Source organism: Convolutriloba macropyga, chromosome 13 (assembly GCF_964194025.1).
Source record: "Convolutriloba macropyga chromosome 13, txConMacr16.3, whole genome shotgun sequence".
NCBI lineage: Eukaryota > Metazoa > Xenacoelomorpha > Acoela > Convolutidae > Convolutriloba > Convolutriloba macropyga.
Window position 1 is genome coordinate 9,967,624 of NC_134480.1, and position 20,339 is coordinate 9,987,962.

The 20,339-nt window shown below is 35.1% G+C and overlaps 3 protein-coding genes across 12 annotated transcripts in view; 1 reads left to right on the forward strand and 2 right to left on the reverse strand.

Annotated features, from left to right (window-relative positions):
- Positions 1-1,931, forward strand: part of LOC142351925 (uncharacterized) — a 91,325-nt gene extending 89,394 nt beyond the window's left edge. For 6 of the 10 annotated variants that reach the window (XM_075404185.1, XM_075404183.1, XM_075404188.1 and 3 more), the window contains one exon: positions 900-1,931. In XM_075404185.1, coding sequence (XP_075260300.1) covers positions 900-1,284 — 385 coding nt within the window. In that variant the 3' untranslated portion in view covers positions 1,285-1,931. The remainder of the gene's footprint in view (positions 1-899) is intronic. The other 4 variants (XR_012760981.1, XR_012760979.1, XR_012760982.1 and 1 more) reach the window with 1 other exon arrangement.
- A 4,865-nt stretch (positions 1,932-6,796) lies between these two features.
- On the reverse strand, positions 6,797-8,152 carry LOC142351615 (MFS-type transporter SLC18B1-like). Its single transcript, XM_075403753.1, has one exon. It carries the CDS (start codon positions 8,114-8,116, stop codon positions 6,797-6,799), a length of 1,320 nt encoding a protein of 439 aa, XP_075259868.1. The 5' UTR covers positions 8,117-8,152.
- A 6,371-nt stretch (positions 8,153-14,523) lies between these two features.
- Positions 14,524-20,339, reverse strand: part of LOC142351616 (uncharacterized) — a 117,690-nt gene continuing 111,874 nt past the window's right edge. Inside the window, exons 39-41 of the mRNA XM_075403754.1 lie at positions 18,001-18,081; positions 16,569-16,732; positions 14,524-14,850 (exon numbers count right to left, since the gene is read on the reverse strand). Of these exons, the coding sequence (XP_075259869.1) occupies positions 14,610-14,850; positions 16,569-16,732; positions 18,001-18,081 (486 nt within the window). The 3' untranslated portion in view covers positions 14,524-14,609. The remainder of the gene's footprint in view (positions 14,851-16,568; positions 16,733-18,000; positions 18,082-20,339) is intronic.

A 20,339-nucleotide genomic window follows, 5' to 3' on the forward strand; every position in this document is an offset into this window, starting at 1 on the left:
CACGTTCGCTTTTTTCAGAAAGCAGTATGCTAACATCAGCATCTCATCTTTGGTTTCTCTCTTTTTTTTATCGATGTGTATGATGAACGTCCCGCGCATAAATTGATGTAAACCGTCGTGTTTATCCTAGAGTTTTCTTTTAATGATTTTTGGAGCTCCACTATGCGAGTTTCTGTTTTTAATTGCTCTTGAACGAAGTTCATAGCAATTATTGTAAACGTGTGTGTCTTTTTTTATGCACATTTTTTGCTTGACAATTTTGCGCTTTTCTTCTAGAACATTCTTTGACTTCTCAAGTGACTTTTTCACGCTTTCGTTCTTCATTTTTGAGTGATCTACATTGCTCCGAAGTAAAGCCAATATAAAATCGGTTGCAGAATAGGAGAATTTAGTGATCTGTAGCGCAGTGATTAGTAATTGTGGCTGTGGAACGGTAGGTCAGAGGTTCAAATCACGTCGGGGACAGGTTTTTTGCACCCATAAAAAATTGATCTAGGCTACAGCCCCTGAATTAAATTGCCTCGCCTGTCGTTCAAGAGCAATTCTTCCGACATTTGTCGGTTTATGTTTCTTTGGGTAAACTTTCGTTTTAAACAATTTCGAAGATTTTCTGGATAAGGTACTCAATTGCTCGGGAGCAAATTGATAAGGTGTTACATAATGGGAGCAGATTTTTTATTTGTTAGACCTTTGTTTTTGACTCTCACAATAAGCTGCGACTAATTGACTCCGTCCACCGCCAGCCAAACCCATTGAGGCAAGCCGTCCTAAGCTCAAGTTAATTGCTACTAACGCGAACTCATAATGAGTCCTTTCAGAGCAATTCGTCGACGTTAGTGGTTTAAGTTTGTGTCTGTATTCCTCTTTTAGATTTGAAAATAAATAATTGATTGTTTCAGTCAACAGGACGAGCAAATTGAGAATCTGATCCTGGCGCAGGCCTTCCATCCTTCAGCCCAGACCCACCCGAATGTTGCTGCCCACGGAAACCCACCACCAGCTGCGGATCCCCTCAAGCTCTCCGCCATCAAATCGGGCGCCAACCGACCCCGAAGCTCGTCTATTGCGGGTGCTCTTCATTCTAATGCACAACTGGCTGCTGCAGCTCAACAAGGGGCTGTGGGAGGGGCTCCAATGGGGTCCAAAAAATCAGTCGGATCAAAGCAACATTTCGACATCAATGATCTGGCATCGTTCCAACAAGAACTGGCTGCCGCTTCCGAAGCTAAGAAGAAGGTTTCGTTGCAACATGATGACACTACGGAAAGTGCGGACGAACTTTAAATAAATCGTTTTAATGTCAGAAGTCGTTTTTGTTGAGAATCCATCAGAAGGGTCGTGCTGATTTTTTCAATTAGAGTGTAATATTTGCTTTTTAATACTTTCTCTGCTTGTTTGTCATAGTTCCAATAATGAATTAGTCAACCTCTTTTTCGGGTGAAGTTTTCTAAAGATTCAACTTTTCACAGATCAGAAATTGAAGTAGCTGTTTGTTTTCTACAATCCAGAGCATTAAGATTAAGTCATCTCCACACTTTGATTCTAGATTTGGCAAATTTATGATGTAACATGAGAACACAAAATCATCTTGTCCATTAACAATGTAAAGTAGCTGCTATTTTGAATTGCAGTAACTGTAGTGCCTTGTTCGGATATGAAACTTTTTTCAATTTTTAACAAAATTTTTGAGGTACTAATTTTGTCTTTACTTACTCTTTTACGGTTATAATGATCACTAAATTGCAAAAAGAGATGAGCATAACTTAGAGTGAGTAAAGCTAACAATGGTGTTCATATTTTGCCCTACATTTATGATATCAAATCGATTGCAACTGTGTTGTAAAGTAATTGCCTTTAAGTGAATTTGTTCAAATACAAAACCGTTATTTATAAGAGTCATTGAAATATTGAATAAAGTTTCTAAATACTAATTTTGATTGAAAACAAAGCGCCAAGTCAAGCATAGTTTGCAACAAATACTTTTTCAAAGATCTTGAGAATGAAAACAACGCTCTTTGTTGGGGTTCAGGGTAATTAAAAAAGTTAATAATATGCATCATATTATTACTGAACTTCATGATATTGTGGCCTGAACTTGATGATGCCCCTCTGTTCACGCTAATTTGACTGTTTTCAGGTTGCTTTGACAATCGAAGTCTTTCAAATTGGAATACGGTACTATAAGACTGAAGTTGCCATGGTTGATTCTTGAATTCTTTAAATGCAGCATTGCTACGAGAAAACAATTAATCCTGGAGCCTATGTCATTTATCCATATATCCTGCTGCAATGATAGATAATGTTAATGTACAGTTGACGCAATCTTTAATATTGATGAAGTTTTGTTTGTTAGACTGCAATATTTACGCATTCAAAAAATTAAGCATCTCAGATTAATCACTGCAAATTTTGATACCCGTTAACAATTGTTTATTAATAGCCGCGTCGTCAATTCCAGGCGGCTATTATAGCGCTCCTAATTTTTTTACAATCCAAGAATTGGATTGTATTGGTGCTCTGTCTTTTTTATTTTTGTAAGATGTTTTCACACCTTTTTTCATGACTTTGAGCTTTCAAAACGGGATAGACAGGTAAAGCTCAGCGGGCATCAAGTTTCATAAGAGGCCCTTAGCCGCGTTTAGTAGTCCCTCAAGCGCTTAGAGAGGTGAAGCTGCTGGGAAGGCCATAATTCAAGGTTAAAATGTCATTTTTGGGAGTTTTTGAGCCTAAAATCATGAAAATTTCAGCACTTTTTGGACATTTTTGGATTTTTTGTTAGACCAGTCTGAAATTGAGGTTTTTTAAAGTTGAGAAAGGTCCCTTGCAAGAGGTAAATGCCTTTTACGGCCACTTTAAGCGCTATATCTATTGCTACTCCAAACATAAACACGGTAAATTATACTAATTTTTTCAAATTGTTTGAAAATTTTTGTCATTATTTGAGTTGTTTCAGACTTTGATGTCAAAAAAGCTCCTCTGGGGTTTAATAATAGGTTATTGCATACTTTCTAGTGGTGGTGAAGTGGTTTTAAACATTTTAACTTCATGAATTTTACCAATTTTTTTTTCCAAACATGGTTTTTTTTTTAAATTTTCTGACATTGTCATTATTCAAGTTTTCCAGCCCCAGGGGGCAAGAAGCCTCATCTAGGGTTTGCTAACAGTTTACTGAAAATATTTTTGGCCATGGAATGGTATTCAACAATTTAATATCTTACCAATTTCTTGATAAAGTTGCAATTTTCTTTAAAATTTTGAAAACTTTTATTCAGTGGCCAGGGAACCTCCTATAGGGTTTGCTAGTATGTTACTACATAGTTTCTAGGGGCAATAAAATAGTTTCCAATTTTTTAATTTTACAATTGTAGGGAATTTTTTAAATAAAGCTTGCAATTTAAAATTTTCGATTGTTTTCGAATTTTTCGATTTTTTTGTCATTCCCTGAGTGTAACTATCTTACTGGCCAACGAAACTTTTTAAATGTTGTAGACGGTTTACAAAACAGAACTCAAGAGTCAAAAATGTTTTCATCTCTTTTAAGGTTTTTGCGTGAGTTAATGAGTATTTTGAAATGAGTCATATATGGCCTTCAAGTTAAAAGCTTCAAGGGTTTTAGCAATGATCGTTTTTTTGGTTAGTTTGTTTGATTCCTTTAGTTTCTCAACTTTGTTGGCTGGAATTTTTCAATTGATCTGCTGGTCAAGTTTGGGCAGGTTCATTAGGTCTGTCTTCCATTCAATTACTTGGATTGTATTTCAGGACTTGTCCTGCTATGTTTTTTTACTTCGTCTAACAGATTCTTGTTTTGTCTTACCCTGACTTCTTGGAATTGACTTTTTCAATGACTTACCTCACTCAAAAAAATGACATCTGAACTCACTTATGGAACTTTAAGTTTTATGAACATTCACTTGTTAAAAGTCAATAGTGTGCATCTAAGTAGTACCAAACATATATGCTCTAAGTCTTTGAGTTTTTGATTTCGAATATTAATTTTTGGCATCTCCGTTTTTGCCCCCAGTACGTTATGCGCCCCCCAGTTACAGAGCACGTGCCATTACATAGTAAGTCATTATGTAAAAATTATTGCACGTGCATCTAAGGGGTGCAAATAATATGCGCCCACTAAGCTGAGGGGGCACAAACTGAAAACATCCTAATTTTGAAAAGCCTTATTAGGACTTTCTTCTTAGAGCTTATGTGTCTCATAAAAATGACAGTCTAAAGCTAACCCAAAAAGTCGTAGTGCTGGTGGTCTATTAAAGGACTGGTGGTCGATCTGTCTGTCTAATCTCTTTAGTTTTTTCAAGGCCCCAACCGTCTATCGCGGCTATTTTCCGGCAATCTGCCGGCTATGTTATTGAGTTAATTCATAATCAACTCTAGGCAATGAAAAGTGGAAACGAAGTAGAGCGAGATATGGCCTGATGTTTGGGTGTGAATTTTTTCAAAATTTGAGGTTTTGTGAAATGACGGTATTTGTGGAATAATTCGCTCTCTCTGATATTTTTTTGCTCTCGAAGGAAGCTTGAGACGATTTTCAGCTGCTGAACATAATTGGTGGTACTTCACTGCTTAAAGTTAGATGTAAATTGTGCCAAAAGTAGTGTCTTTTTTCCACTTTAAATAATACGGGTAGTGGTATAAAAACATCATCCAATGACGTCATTTTAAAAATCTTGGTAATCCCCATCAAAATTCCTAATTCTGCAGGCTACCCTTTACTGCAGCAGGCTATAATAGATCTCCTACTATTAGCATTCAAGACCAATTATTACAAATTTGGTCGGTCGGTCATGTTTCAAGTTCGACAATTTAAGTTCTGTTTTTATAAGCTATAGTAGCCAAGTTTGGCAATCTGCCAGCTGCGGTCCCGAAATAGGAAGTCAAGCGTTCAAGTATTTGTTTCGTCTAATTTCCGTCGAAATAAAATTTAATCAGAAAAGAATACAGAAAATATTTATTTGAAATTTGTACCAATTATATTAGTCTTAGTCTTTTTTATGCAATTTTTATCGCTTGTTTAATCCAGTTTTCGTCTAACCCATTTGAATTTTTGTCCTCAAAAACGGGATAAACAGGTAGCACGGCTGGCAGTAATTTCTCTTTGAGCCTTACCCGTCTAAGCCCCCCCTCACTCAACCCCCATATCGTTCAGGACCCGTGCAGCCAATTCCCCCCACCATTGCCCTCCCCCAGTGTTGCCCCCATACACCCACCCCCCCCCCGCTAAGCTCACGTGACGCCCCTTCAATTAAACTAAAGCTAGCCTCACTAAAATATAACTAGCTAATGAAAAAGCCAACCGCTCACCTGTCGTTTGAGAGGAATTCGCCTGATGTCAGTCGGTTGTTTGTTTTCATTTCACTCAAACGAAGTATTTTTGCAATTTTTCGCTTGACCACTTTTCGTCATACATATATGGTTTATCGTCATTATCAATGGGCATAATCAGGTAAAACCCGGAAGGCCTTAAGTGCCTGAGCAGTCCCCTAAGAGCGTTACGACTTACCAGTCTCTAAGTATTCGGTCATCAAAACATTTGGAGAGACACAAATTCATGAAGGGCGGTTCTTAATTGTAAAAGTTAAGTTATACCCCCAGCCAAACCCACCTCACTCACTCCACTAGACGATTTTGCATGCCGTGTCCACTACTGCCAACGGAAACCCCATCGCTTCTCCCCCCCCCCCCCTAATGCACGCCCTAATACTAGCAATCCTATGCCACTGCTGGCTACTGCAGAAGCCAACCGATCGCTGGTCATTTGATAGCGACTTGCGAGGCATTTTTCGGTCATGCTCAATTGTTGTAGAAATAAGAGTTAATTTATACCCAGAAAATGTAACAATTGTTGAAGAGGCAAAGGTAATGGCAAAATTTATCTTATAGAAAACATTTAGTTTGCTTGCTTGTTGCAATTAGAGAAATCAGTTTTAATAGAGTGATTTTGAAAAATTTACCGAGACTTTAGACCTTGATCTTGTAGAACGCAAAATTAAACAAAATTTAGTTCAATTTGTTACGAGCAAAATATGAGCGGCCTTTTAAGTTGAGTGGAATTAATTTGCCGAGCATGAGTTTCAGTAATATTTGTTTACGCACCAAGCTGCAACTTGACGCAGTTCTGCTGATGAGGTTCTAAGAATTTATACGACATTAAAGAAAAATTTCATTGAACAAGAAACCTTTTTGCAGGGAACGAAACGAATAACCCCTGGTAGTTGTGAAATAAAGACGGTATGTGCGGGTAAACACTTCAGTGGTAACAAGTTTTGGAAAAAAATTAAGCCTCCTTTTTGGCCTCAACCTATGACATGTGGTTTCGCAATTTTAATATTGAGTTTTCATATCAAAAATCTGAAAATATCACGTCATAAATTGATTAAATTTCTGAACTAAAACAGAAAAATTTAATGACAAAATGCCTTCAGCAATGCTGTTGATTTCTAAAAAAAATAAATGGGAGGTTTGGCGCGATTGAAAGCAAACTCGGTACCGTAAGACTTTTGCGGGCAGATTCCACAAAACCTATTTTCATGGTACTTTTTTTGTAAAAAGAAATATTTTTAGAATAAATAGTATGCAATATCAGTAGATTGTCATTTTTTTAAAATATTGGCAGTGCGTCTTTGAGTTGTTGAGGGGTTTTAGCTGCAATACAGTAGTAAGACTAACAGTCGAATTCACTAGCACGCTTTCGTTCTACGCAAAAATCCAGATTTTTTTTTGAATTGAATTGTCTAAATATTACCTATTTTTTAAATATTTTAAACAAAATATAAATTTTTGGAACTCATGGCTCACAATTAGCAAAGCATACAATTTCTTCATTGTCGAATTTGGCCTCATATTTCTGTTTCTGTTTCATTATAAGGTAAACTGCAGGTAATAAACCAGCAAATGAGCTTATAACTGACTCAATCAAACATGCGTTGTAGAACCCACAATTCTCCAAAATAAACCCACCCAAGATATAACTTCCGAATAAATTACCACTCGCGAAACACAGAAAATAAAACAAAAACGCGTACTGTGAAACAAGAGTTTCAATTTCGCTATTTTTGTGTCGAGATATTGAGCTGAGAACATTAATAAATGGAACAAACGCACCAACACTTCCAATTCCGTTAATTGCTTGAAAAACCTCAAATGCAGTAACTGTATTAAAAATTGATACAATTTGACCTAGACCCATTAGAGCGTAACTTAACGCGCTTAAAAAACACCCGCAAAATATGTAAATAACAACCGAATAACCTTTGTCTGATAAATAACCGAACAGCAGCGCAAATATGGTTCGGGTTACAGTGAACGATAAAAAATACCTCCCCGCTTTTTCGCTGTTGACATTATATTGGTTTCGTAAATGGGGCGCCACAGATATGGCCAAAAACGAATAGGCCGTTGCGACCGCAGTTGCGCCTATGCAAACACTTACTAAACCAAAATCCGACATAAAATACTGCAAGCTTCGCAAACTAGAGCTTAAATCCGAATTCGTTCGTCTACGAGGTTTGTTAATTCCTGCTCCGGAGTTTTCCTTCAAACCGAAATAGCAAAATAAGGAAACGATTATCTGGCAACAACCAAAAACTGTGAAGGGTAAAGAATAGCCACCGTACGAGTAGAGCATGCTGCCTAACGGGGCCCCAAAAATAACCCCCGTTCCTTGGGAAATAACTATAGAGCTCATCACAATTCCAGTGTTTTCCGGGAAAATTGAAACCAAAATTGGCGACCCAGAGCACCATAGAAAAGAAAACCCGATTCCCATAACAAACCGAGCTACCAAACTTGATATTAACAAGTTAAATTTAGTTAGTAAACTGGGTAACTGGCCAAATATTATACAAGTTGTTCCCATAATAAAAGCGCCCAAACATAGTGTCGATTTTCGGGGTGCCGAAAGTCCGGATAAAAGAAAAATAAAACAACATAAAATGTTGGCGAAATTATTAGCTGATGTAATAGACCCAATTGTTGACAATGAAAACCCTAATTTTGTCAGCTCAGTGGAAAGATACGGTGTCCAGAACGTATCAATTAGCCCGATTCCGACATAAAGTAGTAAACCCAAAACGAAACCGAAATATTTACTAACTTGGCCCAACATTTTAGTGAACTTTAGGGAACTAACAAACTGAATCAGGTTAATATTTCAGGACTTAAGCGTGATTTTTCTATTGACAGTTTTGATATTTGTTTATTTTGAGTGAATAAAACAAAACCTGCCATTTGAACGATCAATTGAGAAAAAGAGCAGCTGACGAATCACGCAGGAGTATTTAGAGATTACAAGGTCATTTTTAGATCATGACTTTTCAACTTTTATATTTCACGGTTCATTTTTTAAAAAATTATTTGAGCTAAATGTCACAAAGGTCTCAGAAAATTAAACGAGTCTTTCAATCTGGGCTGCGCGGAATGAACCTGCTCAATGTTTTAATATACAAACTTTCCCTTTTGTTAACTAACATTTTATTCCAAATTTTTTTCAAAATATTTCCAAAAAATGTCTGGTTATTGACTTTTTCTGATGCACCAATTTACTTTAGAAACAATAGAAAAAGTGTCAGACAAATTAGTTTTTTTTTATTGCAGTCATAGCAAGCGGCGAGTAGAAAACCATCTCTTTTTCAAATACAATTTTATTGTTCCAACATTTTCCATGAAAAAGGAGGAAAATATTTATGTCAGGCTGTCTTTTTCGTTTCTTGTGTGAACTTCACAACATTTCTTACGTACTTCTGAAAGATAAGAAAGATACCACAAAAAAGATCTTGGGGAGTAGGTTTCTTTTCCAAGTTTTTTGAAACCAACAATTGGTTCCCCAAACAACTAACGAAAATTGTCAAATTTTGGGGGATTTAGTATTTCCTTCATTTTCCTTCTTGGTCTGATAAATTTACATCAATCCAATTAGAAAACGTAAGCGACTGCTTAAACAGGATATTAGTGAGATTTTTGTGTGCGTTTTTGATCAATTAGCAAATTATTAGACACTTTGGCGCCGAATCGAATAAACTTTAGATAAATTCAACATTTTAAGCGCAATATACCCTATAAATCTACCTGCCGTTTAAATGAAGGTTTAAGTTTTTTATTGAGTTTTCAAAAAAATTGTTGAACATTCTAGAATAAAACTTTTGAATAGCTTTCAGCCCTTTTGTCACTTTTAGCCAATCTGAATGATTGTTGGTCTTTTTTCTTTTTTATTTCGATTATCCGCTTTTCAAATCTCATCCTCTCCAACTGTATTTCAATTTGTTACCTTATACAAGAGTGTTTATTTTTGTTAATCTCTGCTGTTGTGTCTCATGGCTGTAGAAATTGAAGCTTTAGTCCATCAAAAAAATTGGTTTCAATTATTTTATCCGGACATAACTAATTAGGCTGTCTGTTTTTAACTTATCTAATGATGGTGTTTCTGTGAGCCTTCACATTATTACAGAACGATTGGAATTGGATTTTTGTATTGAATTTTTGGTATATAGAGTTTTTGCTTATCCAATATTAAAGGCTTTACTCTTTCTTTCTATGCCATTTTTTTGGTTTCAAAATTTCTCTTATGCAACTGCATTTTAAACTAATCACTTTCACGAGTGTTATTTTGCTTAGTGTGTCAACAATTTATTTCTTTCATGGGCACTGTTCTCAAAGAAAGCCATATGTAAGAACAAATTTGGTGTTTTTAAAGTTTTTTTGATTTTATAAAGAAACTTATATCCGTCCAATATTCTGTGCTATTGAGAAAACGAGTTAATATACTGCTTTGCTATTAAGTGAATGAATAATTCTTTATTTAAAGAACTAAAAATAACAAAACACATGACTGTAATGGAAAAATTAAAGTATTAATAAAAATATTCAACAATCAATTTCTTCGAATTTTTGTGGCAATAGCTTTTCTCGAAGAACTATATTAAATGATTGTGCAAATCAAGACTTCCAAACAATTATTGTTGGCTCCACTAACTGATTCTAGAAAGCTCTCAGAATCGTTTTTGCAAATGGTCTTAAAGAATCCCATCATATGGAGATCATGAAATTCGTGCCTCAGTAAAGTTAAAGTGCTCAAATTATTGACCAGAATTTTTTGAAATTCTATAAATTATTTTTCTTTGTTTTGGAGGGTTGATTTTTTTAAAAGTGGTTTTGATGTCTTAGAAAATTAATTGTTTTATTTTGTTATGTGTTCAGATTGAAAATTTTCAACTTGTTTTGGTGAAATACCACTTTAAAACAACTTTCTAATGTCGTTTCCATGTACTGTTAAAGTTAATCAGTTTTGATTGTGATGAAAATTCCATTTACTTTTAGTTTCTATCGCAGTTTAGAGGTGGCAAAATCTCAGAAAAATAATTAAATTGATTTGCAATGATCATTTTATGTTATCGAAATCATTAAAAACAATACTGGTTCGAAGCTTAAAAAATATGCCATTCAAATTTAAATTAATTGTGACTGTTGGCTCTCTTTTGCTTTTGCAGATGCTTACTTGACAACTCGCGTTGTGCATAACGCACAATCTATAAGACTGTGGACTTTGAATTTCGTGAAAACGTTTTCAGCAACTCTAAAAACAAAGACCTGTTCATATCCGTTTTCATTTATTTCGCGCAACGAGTAATCCGCATTATCGAATCCGCACTTTGTTTTTTTAATAGGTTCAAAAAGCATGATTTTTTAAATTAAAAAAAAACAAGAAAAGAGCTACATCTTCAGCTACATGTTAAAAAACACAGTGTCAGTTCAGAACTTTGCAATTAAAAATTGTATCCTATATGACAAAAATTTGTTTCTCAAAACAAAATCTTAATGTCTGAGCTCAATGTGTTCTATTACTGCGTAAATCAAAACTAAGTTTTTTTCCATATTTCTGTCATAAGATTTAAAATTTCTTAAAACTTATCAAATTAGCAAAATTAGTCTTTCTTCTGATCAATAAAAGAGCATTTTTCGTCAGCAATTTTTTGTTTGTGCTCGGTCTGTAATAATATAAATAGATTGAATGTTCAATTTTTTGGTGGCACGTTTTCAGCAATATTGATGAGATTAATCAACTATATCCGTCTTTGTGAAACTTTATCTACCCTAAATAAAATTTTTTTCATTGTGAAACTTTGCAATTGTCCTGGGTTTTGAATACCAGACTTCAAAAATTTTAGTTAGGATTTCTAATTTACCCTAGTTATTGCAGCTATCAAATAGTCTAATTTGATGATGAAGACTGAAAGAAACAGTATAATTCGATGCCGAGAAAATATGATTCCATTTTCATTTGCGTTTTCTGCAGTATCTTTTAATGCAATCAGAAACATTTATGAAATAAATTATCTTCTTAGAGATGACTCTATTTAAGTATTTTATTTTGTATTGTTCCTCTGATGTTCAAATTGATGCTTTCTCTTCGTTTTCCGTTGACTTTTGTTCTTTAAAAAAACAGGATTTTGAAGATGTTCCTTATTTTGCAATCATTGACGAGCCATCTCGTCTTCTATAGAATCATGAGGCTTTCAAAAGTATTTAACGCAGATCAATTCTTTTTTCAAAGAATTGTCTGGCGATAATTAGAGTTTTCGGCTCAAACCAATTATTATTTTTCATTCCGTTGCAGCAATTTGTGCCACAAACAAACTCGCACGATTCCTTATGTTGTATTTTAAATCCAGATTTTCAGAAGGTTGAGAGAGAGAACAAACTAAGAAGATAAGCTCGACATAGTTTGACAAGAAACTGTATTTGTTCAACGAATACTTGGCAAGAGAAGTGAGGCATTGAGAAACAAGAAAGAATGTGAGAACGTTTTATAAGTGATGTCCAAAACCTGAGCTTAGGATCAGTTGGTGTAAATGGGTAGCAGACTAGGCTTGCAAGTAAGAGAAGCTGCTCCGAATCCAGTACTTGGCCATTTTGACAGTAGTTGAGCCTGCTTAGACCCCCTATCACAGATCGAAAGTATTTTTGCTACTACAAAACGTTATTTTTGCGTTGATTCCATTTTATTAAGCATGTGTTGTCATATAACAAAATCGTTTGCAAAAGAACTGTTAGAGCTGTTTTGAAATTATCTAATGTTAATTTTTTATAGGTTTAAAGTTGCTTAAAGTTACCAGTAAGGCTATCTAGTAAGGGTTAATCTGATACTTCGAGAACAGTAGACAAAGCTTCTCAAAAGTTTATCAGCCGGTCAAAGAAGCCGCCCAGATTTGAAAATAGATAACACAAAAAATTGCAATAAAAAGACCAACATGGTTAAGAAAACTGATTCAAAATGCGTTTGAGAACAATTAAAATTATTTTAGAATAAATTAAAAAATCACAAATTACTATTTCTTTTACTCTGAATCAGCACCTGAGAAACGAACTAAGTGTTTTTTTCTCTGTATCAGCTCTGTATGACCATTTGAGAAATCAAATAATTCATACCAGTATCAAAAAAAATAATTGTCAAACAAATCAAACTCATCTTTCAATATCGTAAGATGAAAAAATTCAAAAGAAGAAAGTTTGTCAAGTCATTCAAAAAAGTTCAACTTTTTGGCAATATGTTTTTCTAGTCTCTGCTTTTCTTCATTGAAAAAAAAATGTTTTTTTTTTCGGTGCAATTTGTTTTTGAAGAACAAAAAAAAATGCGATATAGCATAATTGCGAAAAATCAAAGACTGGGTTTGGCTATATACGGGCTATATTGGGTTTGGTTATATAAAGACTATATTGCCTTTCAGGTCTTTCCCATTATAGTCCCCTTCAACATAGCCGCTCCCCGATTGTGCTATATTTACGGTAACGGGGGTAGCTAAACGCTTATGGCCTCTGATCTAGGAGGATTAGCGATACTGATTATCAATTTCGGGGGAGGAAGAGCTATAATACGAAAGACCCGAATTGCGATATATCATAGTTGCGAATAATCATTGAATATTTTGCTGTCTTTATACGAACTATATTGGAGTTGGTTTAAGTAATGGTTAAGTGACTCTGCTTGAAGTCACAGAACTTCTGGCGTTTATCGCCCGGGTCGAGAAAAAATATGTAAGATGAGCGGTGAAAAGTTAGTTTTTTCACCGCAAATTTCGTACATAATTTGGCGTTGAAATGCGTTGAATGCGGTGAATTTATGTAAGTTCACCACTAGAAAAAGTGGTGATCTTACAAAAATTCACCACAATTCACCGCTAAAATATGTATTTACACCGCTTTTACAAGGGTTCGAACCTCTCACCTCCTGCGTGTCATCCACTTCTTCTTACACTGCACAATCTCTCACCTACTTCTCGCAATTTTTTATTGAATATAAATCAAGTTCACTCTATTTTCTGTAAAACATGCGCGGTGAATTTTTGTAAGATTTGCGATTTTTAGCGGTGAAATTACATATTTAAGCGGTGAAATGTGGTGATTTTTTGTAAGATCACCCCCTACTCTAGTGGTGAAATTACATGAATTCACCGCTTAGAAAAAATTGTCAAAAAGATGTGAGATTAACGGGTAGTTTTAATGGGAGGGTAAATCTATCAATTCATCCCTTACTCCCCATTAATTTCACCGCATTCTTTGCTGATTTCACACAATTTTAATATTTATGTAATTTCACCGCTACCAGGCGATAAAGGTTTTTTTCACCGCATTCAGCGCCTGATTTATGTAATTTCACCGCATTCACCGCTTATCTTTCAAAAATTTCCGCATTCACCGCTTATCTTACATAATTTTGCGTTGAATGGCGGTGACACCTCGACCCGGGCGAGAACCCCGAAGCTGTTCGAGATATTAAGTCAGAATTGCGAAGTGACTTCTGCAGAGTCACTTAATCATGCTTAAAACACAAAACGCGCACGTTTTAAGATGATGAAAGTGAACTGAAGTCAACTTCTGTCTAAGTAGAAATTTCTGGCTTTTTAACTTCTGGCACTGCAGACTTTCGGCACTTTAAAATGTGCACGTGAGTGTTATAATATGGATTATAATGCTGTAGATGTAAGGACTATTTTTTGCGTGCTGTATGGAATGAGTGTTGCGGAACGTGCCTTTCACAACGTTTTTTTCGATTTGTTACGTCACGTTGATTCTCGAAAAACAGAACTTTAAAAAGTTAAAATGGTTTTTTTCTAAAATTACATTAATCCGTCTGAAATTTTACTATGGCTTTTACTCTGGACCGACTTTTTATGAAACATACCTGAAATTGCATGCATCAGTGCTGATTCTTGAAGATACACTTGTTTTGTACTGATTCGGTATTGAAAGAGCCTTGGAAGAAAGCCCGAGTGTCTTATCAGACCTTAGACGTTAAAAACTCTAAAATCAGAAGGGGGAGGGGTAAAATTCATTGAGAATTTTTATAACAAATTTGTTACTTTTTTCAGCTTCAAAATAGTTGCAAATAGCATATTCAACCTGAAATTCTCAAAATTTTCCGCCCTGATACAAATATGAAAATGGCTACGCTTTTATCTTTGCGCTAAAGTGCGCAAAAACAAACGTATTTTAGTTCATAACTCATTTAATTCTTAGAAGTGAAACCTAAAAATTCAATTTATATGTTACTTTAAAGAATAAATTGTCCAATTTTAGTAAAATTTACGGAATAGATGAATTTAATTTCAGTTGTTCGTTATTGGCGGTAGTCTTTGCAAACCATCAACTCCTAACGGAGGCTTCTGATTAACCGCAGAATGGGGAGGGGGAGTTGACCTCTGATTTTGTGGTTGATGTTGTTTTGGAGTGAGCAGTGCTGATGGTTGGGTTGTGTCATGGGGGAGGGTTCTTGATACAGAGAGGTAGCTGCGTGGGTGTTTGGGCAAATTGTTGTTGTTTCGGTTGCTCAGGTGCCGCACAGGTGACCTAAAGTTGCCACAAATTATAATAAACCGGGAAAATTTTTTAAAGTACTCCCTGATTTTGTTAAATTTTTTTTCAGTGTTTCAATTTCAGAAGTTTGGTTGCTTTCAATGTGTTTGTCGTTAAAAAAGGGTCACCAATGTTTACTACTTATTCACAAGAGATTTCCAGATTACAATGAATTGATAGGTTGCACCAGTGGGTAAACATAAAACCCGCAAATTTTACAAATCAAAACAAATCAGAAGTCATCAATCAATCAAAACAAATTAAGGAAATCAAGCTTGTGCTTGAACACCGGGCGAATATCCTCTTTTTCTGTTGTGGGGGTGGGAGTGAGGGGGGGGGGGGGTAGATTTGTCCGAGAGAGTAAAGTGATGTGACAGGGTCTGCATTAGGATGAACTCATAGTAATTTTTTTCCAATTTTAGACCCACTCTTAGGTTTTGGGCTGAAAAAATTGAACTGCAAAAAAAATTACTTTATTAATTTTGTCCTTGGCAACATTTGACCACTAATTCAACAACGTACACAACATTTTAAAAAGGAAGCCAAATTTAAGGATTCAATTGCCGCTAAACTCACGACGCAGAAAAAATTTCACCCAGAAATTTTTCAGTTTTTCTCGCCAAATTTGGCTTAATATTAAATGTGAACTGTCACACAATTTTCCTGTCAACACAAAATCCGACGGCTTAAAATTTTTTTTCAGAGAAAAACAGTTGAAAGGCCGCTGTAGTCGATACAAGATGTTAATCTGTTAATATTGCAAGATCTTGCAGGAGGATGTTAACCTTGCAAGATCTTCCAAGAGAATGTATAAATAAAGAATTTTTCAAAATCTTGCAAAATTGACATCCTCTTGCAAGATCTTGCAAGATTAACATCGAAGAACCTGCTTTATTGTATCTTTACTCTGTCGTGCCTGGAAGACGCCTTAAGACAGTCACTCTCAAACATTTCTTATCCTATCTCCTTTCAGGAGTGTAACAGTAATAGTAGTAACAGTTAGACAGAAAGTTTCATATGTACATTACCGTTGATAACGTATTCAAAACAATGATTTCCAGAAAAACGATTCAATAACTTCTTTCTTCATTCTATATTGCATACATCTAGTGTGACTAGTTACGTAGGCACCAAAAAACGTGATTATAAGGCCAGTGATTATAAGGCAGAGACTTGCAGCTTGATTTTCAATATAGTTTATACATTTTTTTTCTCTCTTGGAATAAGTCGTTTCACTGACTCCAGTCACATTGAATTATAAACAGGGTTCAAAAAAGCAAAGAGAAAAAGAACGAAAATCAGCGAAGGGAATTTTCTATTTCCTGTTGCTTTCTTGTGATAGATTGGTTTTTCGATGCCTTGCATTTATCAATTTTTTTTGTTGTTTTGTTTCTTTTAAATTAAAACTTTATCTGCTCTCCTGAGTTTCTTCTCGTAAGACTTAGGACTAGGATAGGAACGGTGTCTTTTGTCACAAAACTAGGATAGGAAATGACTTCCGCGGCTTTTTCAGCGCTTTTTTGTTCAGGGTTGGTTTAAGAAGCGAAAAAAGTCTTCAAAATCTGTAGTTAATCTTGCAAGAAGATGCTAGTTTTGCAAGAAAATCTTGCAAAATATTGTTAATCTTGCAAGATTATGCATAATCGTGCAAGATCCTGCAAGATTATCATCCTGAATCGACTAGGGCGGACCACTTTTGGGGTTCAACTAACATGATGTTGTTGTGGTCCATCATGAATCTATTAATGTCCAGTTCCAGTAGCTTGGGAGTATTCCACATGTGTTGTTGTCCACCCATTCCACCCACTCCACCAATTCCACCCGACGAGAGGAGCACATTTTCTTCAATAACCTTCTCTGCTATCGAGTCCAACTTCTGAACAGAAATCGGATCTATTCTGTTCTGCCCCCCCCCCCCCTTAGCTTAGTGAGCATGAATCTTTTATGACCCCCAGGTGCACGTGCTATTTTTTACATAGTAAACGTGCTATGTAACAACATATAATTTGTAACTGGGGGTCATAAAAACACTGGTGGGGGGGGGGCGAACATTATTTTTCTGGTCTAGCTTATATGGGGGCAGATAATTTGGCAATGAAGCAACAAACTGCTTGGCGTGGAACATTTATTTCTGCTTCTCAAGCATTTTGACTAAAAAATTCAGCACGAATTCATTCGAATTGAGCGTTGTAAACCTGAACTGAAGAATCAATCGACTAAAAATGGCTTTCCATTCAAGCAAAAAAATAAAGTTTAGGTTTTTGTTTGTCCAAAAAAGCTGAAGTTTTGTAAAAAAACCGAATCTTTTCAGTTTGTGCCCCCCAGTACGTTTTGCTACCCTCAGTTACAGAGCAGGTGTCATTATATGATAAATAAGTATGTAAAAATATAGCACGTGCGTCTGGGGGGTGCAAAAAATATACACCCACTAAGCTGGCCAGCTAAGCGCACTATAGTCTGGACGATGGTCTGGTTTCGGTCTGATCAGAGGACATTTTGTTCTGGAAAGTCTGATCAGGGGTAACTTCGGTCTGGAAAGTCTGATCAGAGGTCATTTCAGTCTGGATAGTCTGATCATAGCTCAATTTGGGTCTGTTCCAATGATCTTTTTTATGCAGGAATACTAGTTTTCGATATAATATATAAGAAGAGAGATTGGATTCAAGTTGATCCACTTTAAAACCACTGCGTTTCCTGTTGTTATGATTTCAAAATTTTTAAAGATTCTTTAAACCGTTACTTTAAAATTTCGCTATTGTTGTTCATTTCAGAAACTCCTAATGTACATACATTCCCTGTTTCCGGAAGTTCAATGTTTCCGCTAAAAGTGTATGCATTTTTTGGTCATGTCAAATTCCGCTCATTTCCTGCATTTTTTATTCCGATCAAATTCCTCTCATTTCTTGCATTTTTTTCCGCTCAAATTCCGCTCATTCCTTGCATTTTTTATTCCGCTCAAATTCCGCTCATTTCTTGCATTATTTTTTATCGATTCCGCTCATTCCGGTCAAATTCCGCTCATTCCGGTTATCTCTTGCATTTTTTTGAGCGGAATTTGAGCGGACTCCTCGACTTGGGGGGGGGGGGCACAAACGGAGTAGATCCAAAAAACCATCTGTTAGCCTAATATCGTGATTCTCTCACCTTCCAAGTGGGTTCCTGCGTAAAATCCTGTGCCATGAGACCAGCACCCGTCATCTCGTTGTTCACGTACCCACTCTCTGTCTAAAGCCACAAAAACATCCTTACGTCGTTTACACTACAATGAATTTTGCGGCCCAGAAGAACTACAAACATTTTTATATTAACTCAACGAGGAGGCTCGGTAATGTGCGTTCCCACAAAAATTTCAAAAGAGATATAAAACTTTCAAAAATTCGTATATTGTTCAAAAATAATTGGTGTGTCCAATTAAAAAACCACTCAAAGCATTAAACAAATTGAAAAAAAACCTACTCATCGTAGAGCCAAGGATGCATGCCATTAGGGAGAGTAAGACAATTGACAAACAACAAAATCAATAGAAAAATCAAGAAGCCTTACTTAAGACCAGAACTCATTGTCTTTCTAGTTTTGAGGAAAAGGACTGAATGGAAAAGTCAAAAAGCATCAGAAAAACTAAACCAAGTGACTTGCTTTTCACCAGAAAAAAGTAGGGTAAAATGTACGTTTATACTAATTGCAATTAATTATTTTCAGAGTCATGAAAACGATAAGCTATCAAATGAAATCATTGAGTGGATTCATTTAATCCTTCATACATTGCCATTGCGATCAATCGTTATCCAGAATGTCATACGACTACAAAAAGAAAGAATTAAGAAAAAAATCAATTCCGCCTATTTTGAACGTCTTTAATTAGGTTTTTGAGTCGTAACTAGTAAGCCATTATTCTAACAATCGGACAAGGCAGCAAAAATGAAAAAAAAAAGTTACGAAAACTCGTAGTGTCAACGTCAAAATTTTTTATATAAAAGATAAAAGAGCGTCAAAACTAGTTAAATTAAAATAGAATGTGACATCTCTATTGGAAAAAGGCAAGTTTGAACAAATCCTTACTTTTTTCGAAAACAAAATTTTTAAAAACTTTTGTCATTACAACCATAAATTTCAAACTTAAAAATAGTAAATAGGTTCCGAAGAAGTCAGTACATCATAACTGAAAGATGAGTTTTCGGATACTTATCCCCTTATACTCAGTGATAAGACTACAAAGAGAAACTCAATAGTTTGCAAAAATCAACAGTTCATGAAAAATTTACAAAAACAATTAGTAGGAGCTATAAAAACCAAGAGTTTTACTCAGAAAACAAAACATGTATTCATTTGTTCTCATCTGAACCTGATTGGGAAATCCCAATAATTGAATTTTTAAGTAAAACAGGCTTTCCAGTAATTGCAATGAGAGAATTCAAAAAATGTTCAAAAAAGTAGAGACCCATAATACAGTCCGATTTATTTTTTCATTGCAAAACTCAGCGATGAGACCAAAACTGGCCTCGCTATCCCTGCGCGGCTGCTGAGAACTGCAATTTTCTCAAATTATTGGGAAGTAATTTTTTGGCAGACAAAAATCTTATATATCATAAATAAAGGAGGTAGTTTTCTGTAAATAACCCGCAGGGGCTGTTGAGAAACGCAGTTTTTTTCATGTCAGTGGGTAGTAATTTTTTAGCAGACAAAATTCTTAGTATATCATAAAAAAGGAGACATTCTTCTATAAATATCGATCTAAATTAGCAAAAGATCGCTATATTATCAGATCTAGAACACATTCTTAGGAACTTGAGATAAAACTGGCCTTATCTTAGTAAAATAAAATTTTCAGCAGTATTTATGTCTGCATTACCATTCAAAGTGGATAAAGTGGGTCAAATATTTATATTTGATTCTAATTGTTATGAATAAAATGTGAAATTATAAAAATTGGGTTAAAATTTCAGCAAAAAACAGTCGATTCTATTAGCCAAAACAAATCAGAAACGCTCTTTTAATTTTAATTGTGAAACAAATAATACTTTAAATAACAATTGATCATATTTTTAGCAAAAATGATAAATTGTTGTGGTGTGATTAACAAAAATTTCATTAAATTATACAAAAATTGTGATAACAACGGATAATCGGCTAACGTTAACAAAATTTTAAACGTCCGTAGCTCCTCGAAAAAACCGAAATTTAGAAAAACATTTTCAATTTGAATTTTCACGCTTGACAAACGTTCTGATGTTACCACTTACTGCTAAGTATGATGATTTTATCGATCGGCAAAAGTTGACTGAACAAAAAAATTGCAGTTCAGCATATAATTCCTCAGCCACAAAAGTGGACCGGAACAATTATAATGTTCATATGAAAACTTTTCAAAAAATAATGAATGAGAAAAACTACGATAAATAAAGATGAGACAACCAAATCAGCAAATCATTTTATTCGCTTAAGTAGGATGAAACCTTCTAGTAGTAAAACCAACTTCTAATTGG

Bases quoted from the DNA above. Each gene is read 5' to 3' on its own strand.
- LOC142351615 (XM_075403753.1), bottom strand. From the start codon at position 8,116: ATGTTGGGCCAAGTTAGTAAATATTTCGGTTTCGTTTTGGGTTTACTA.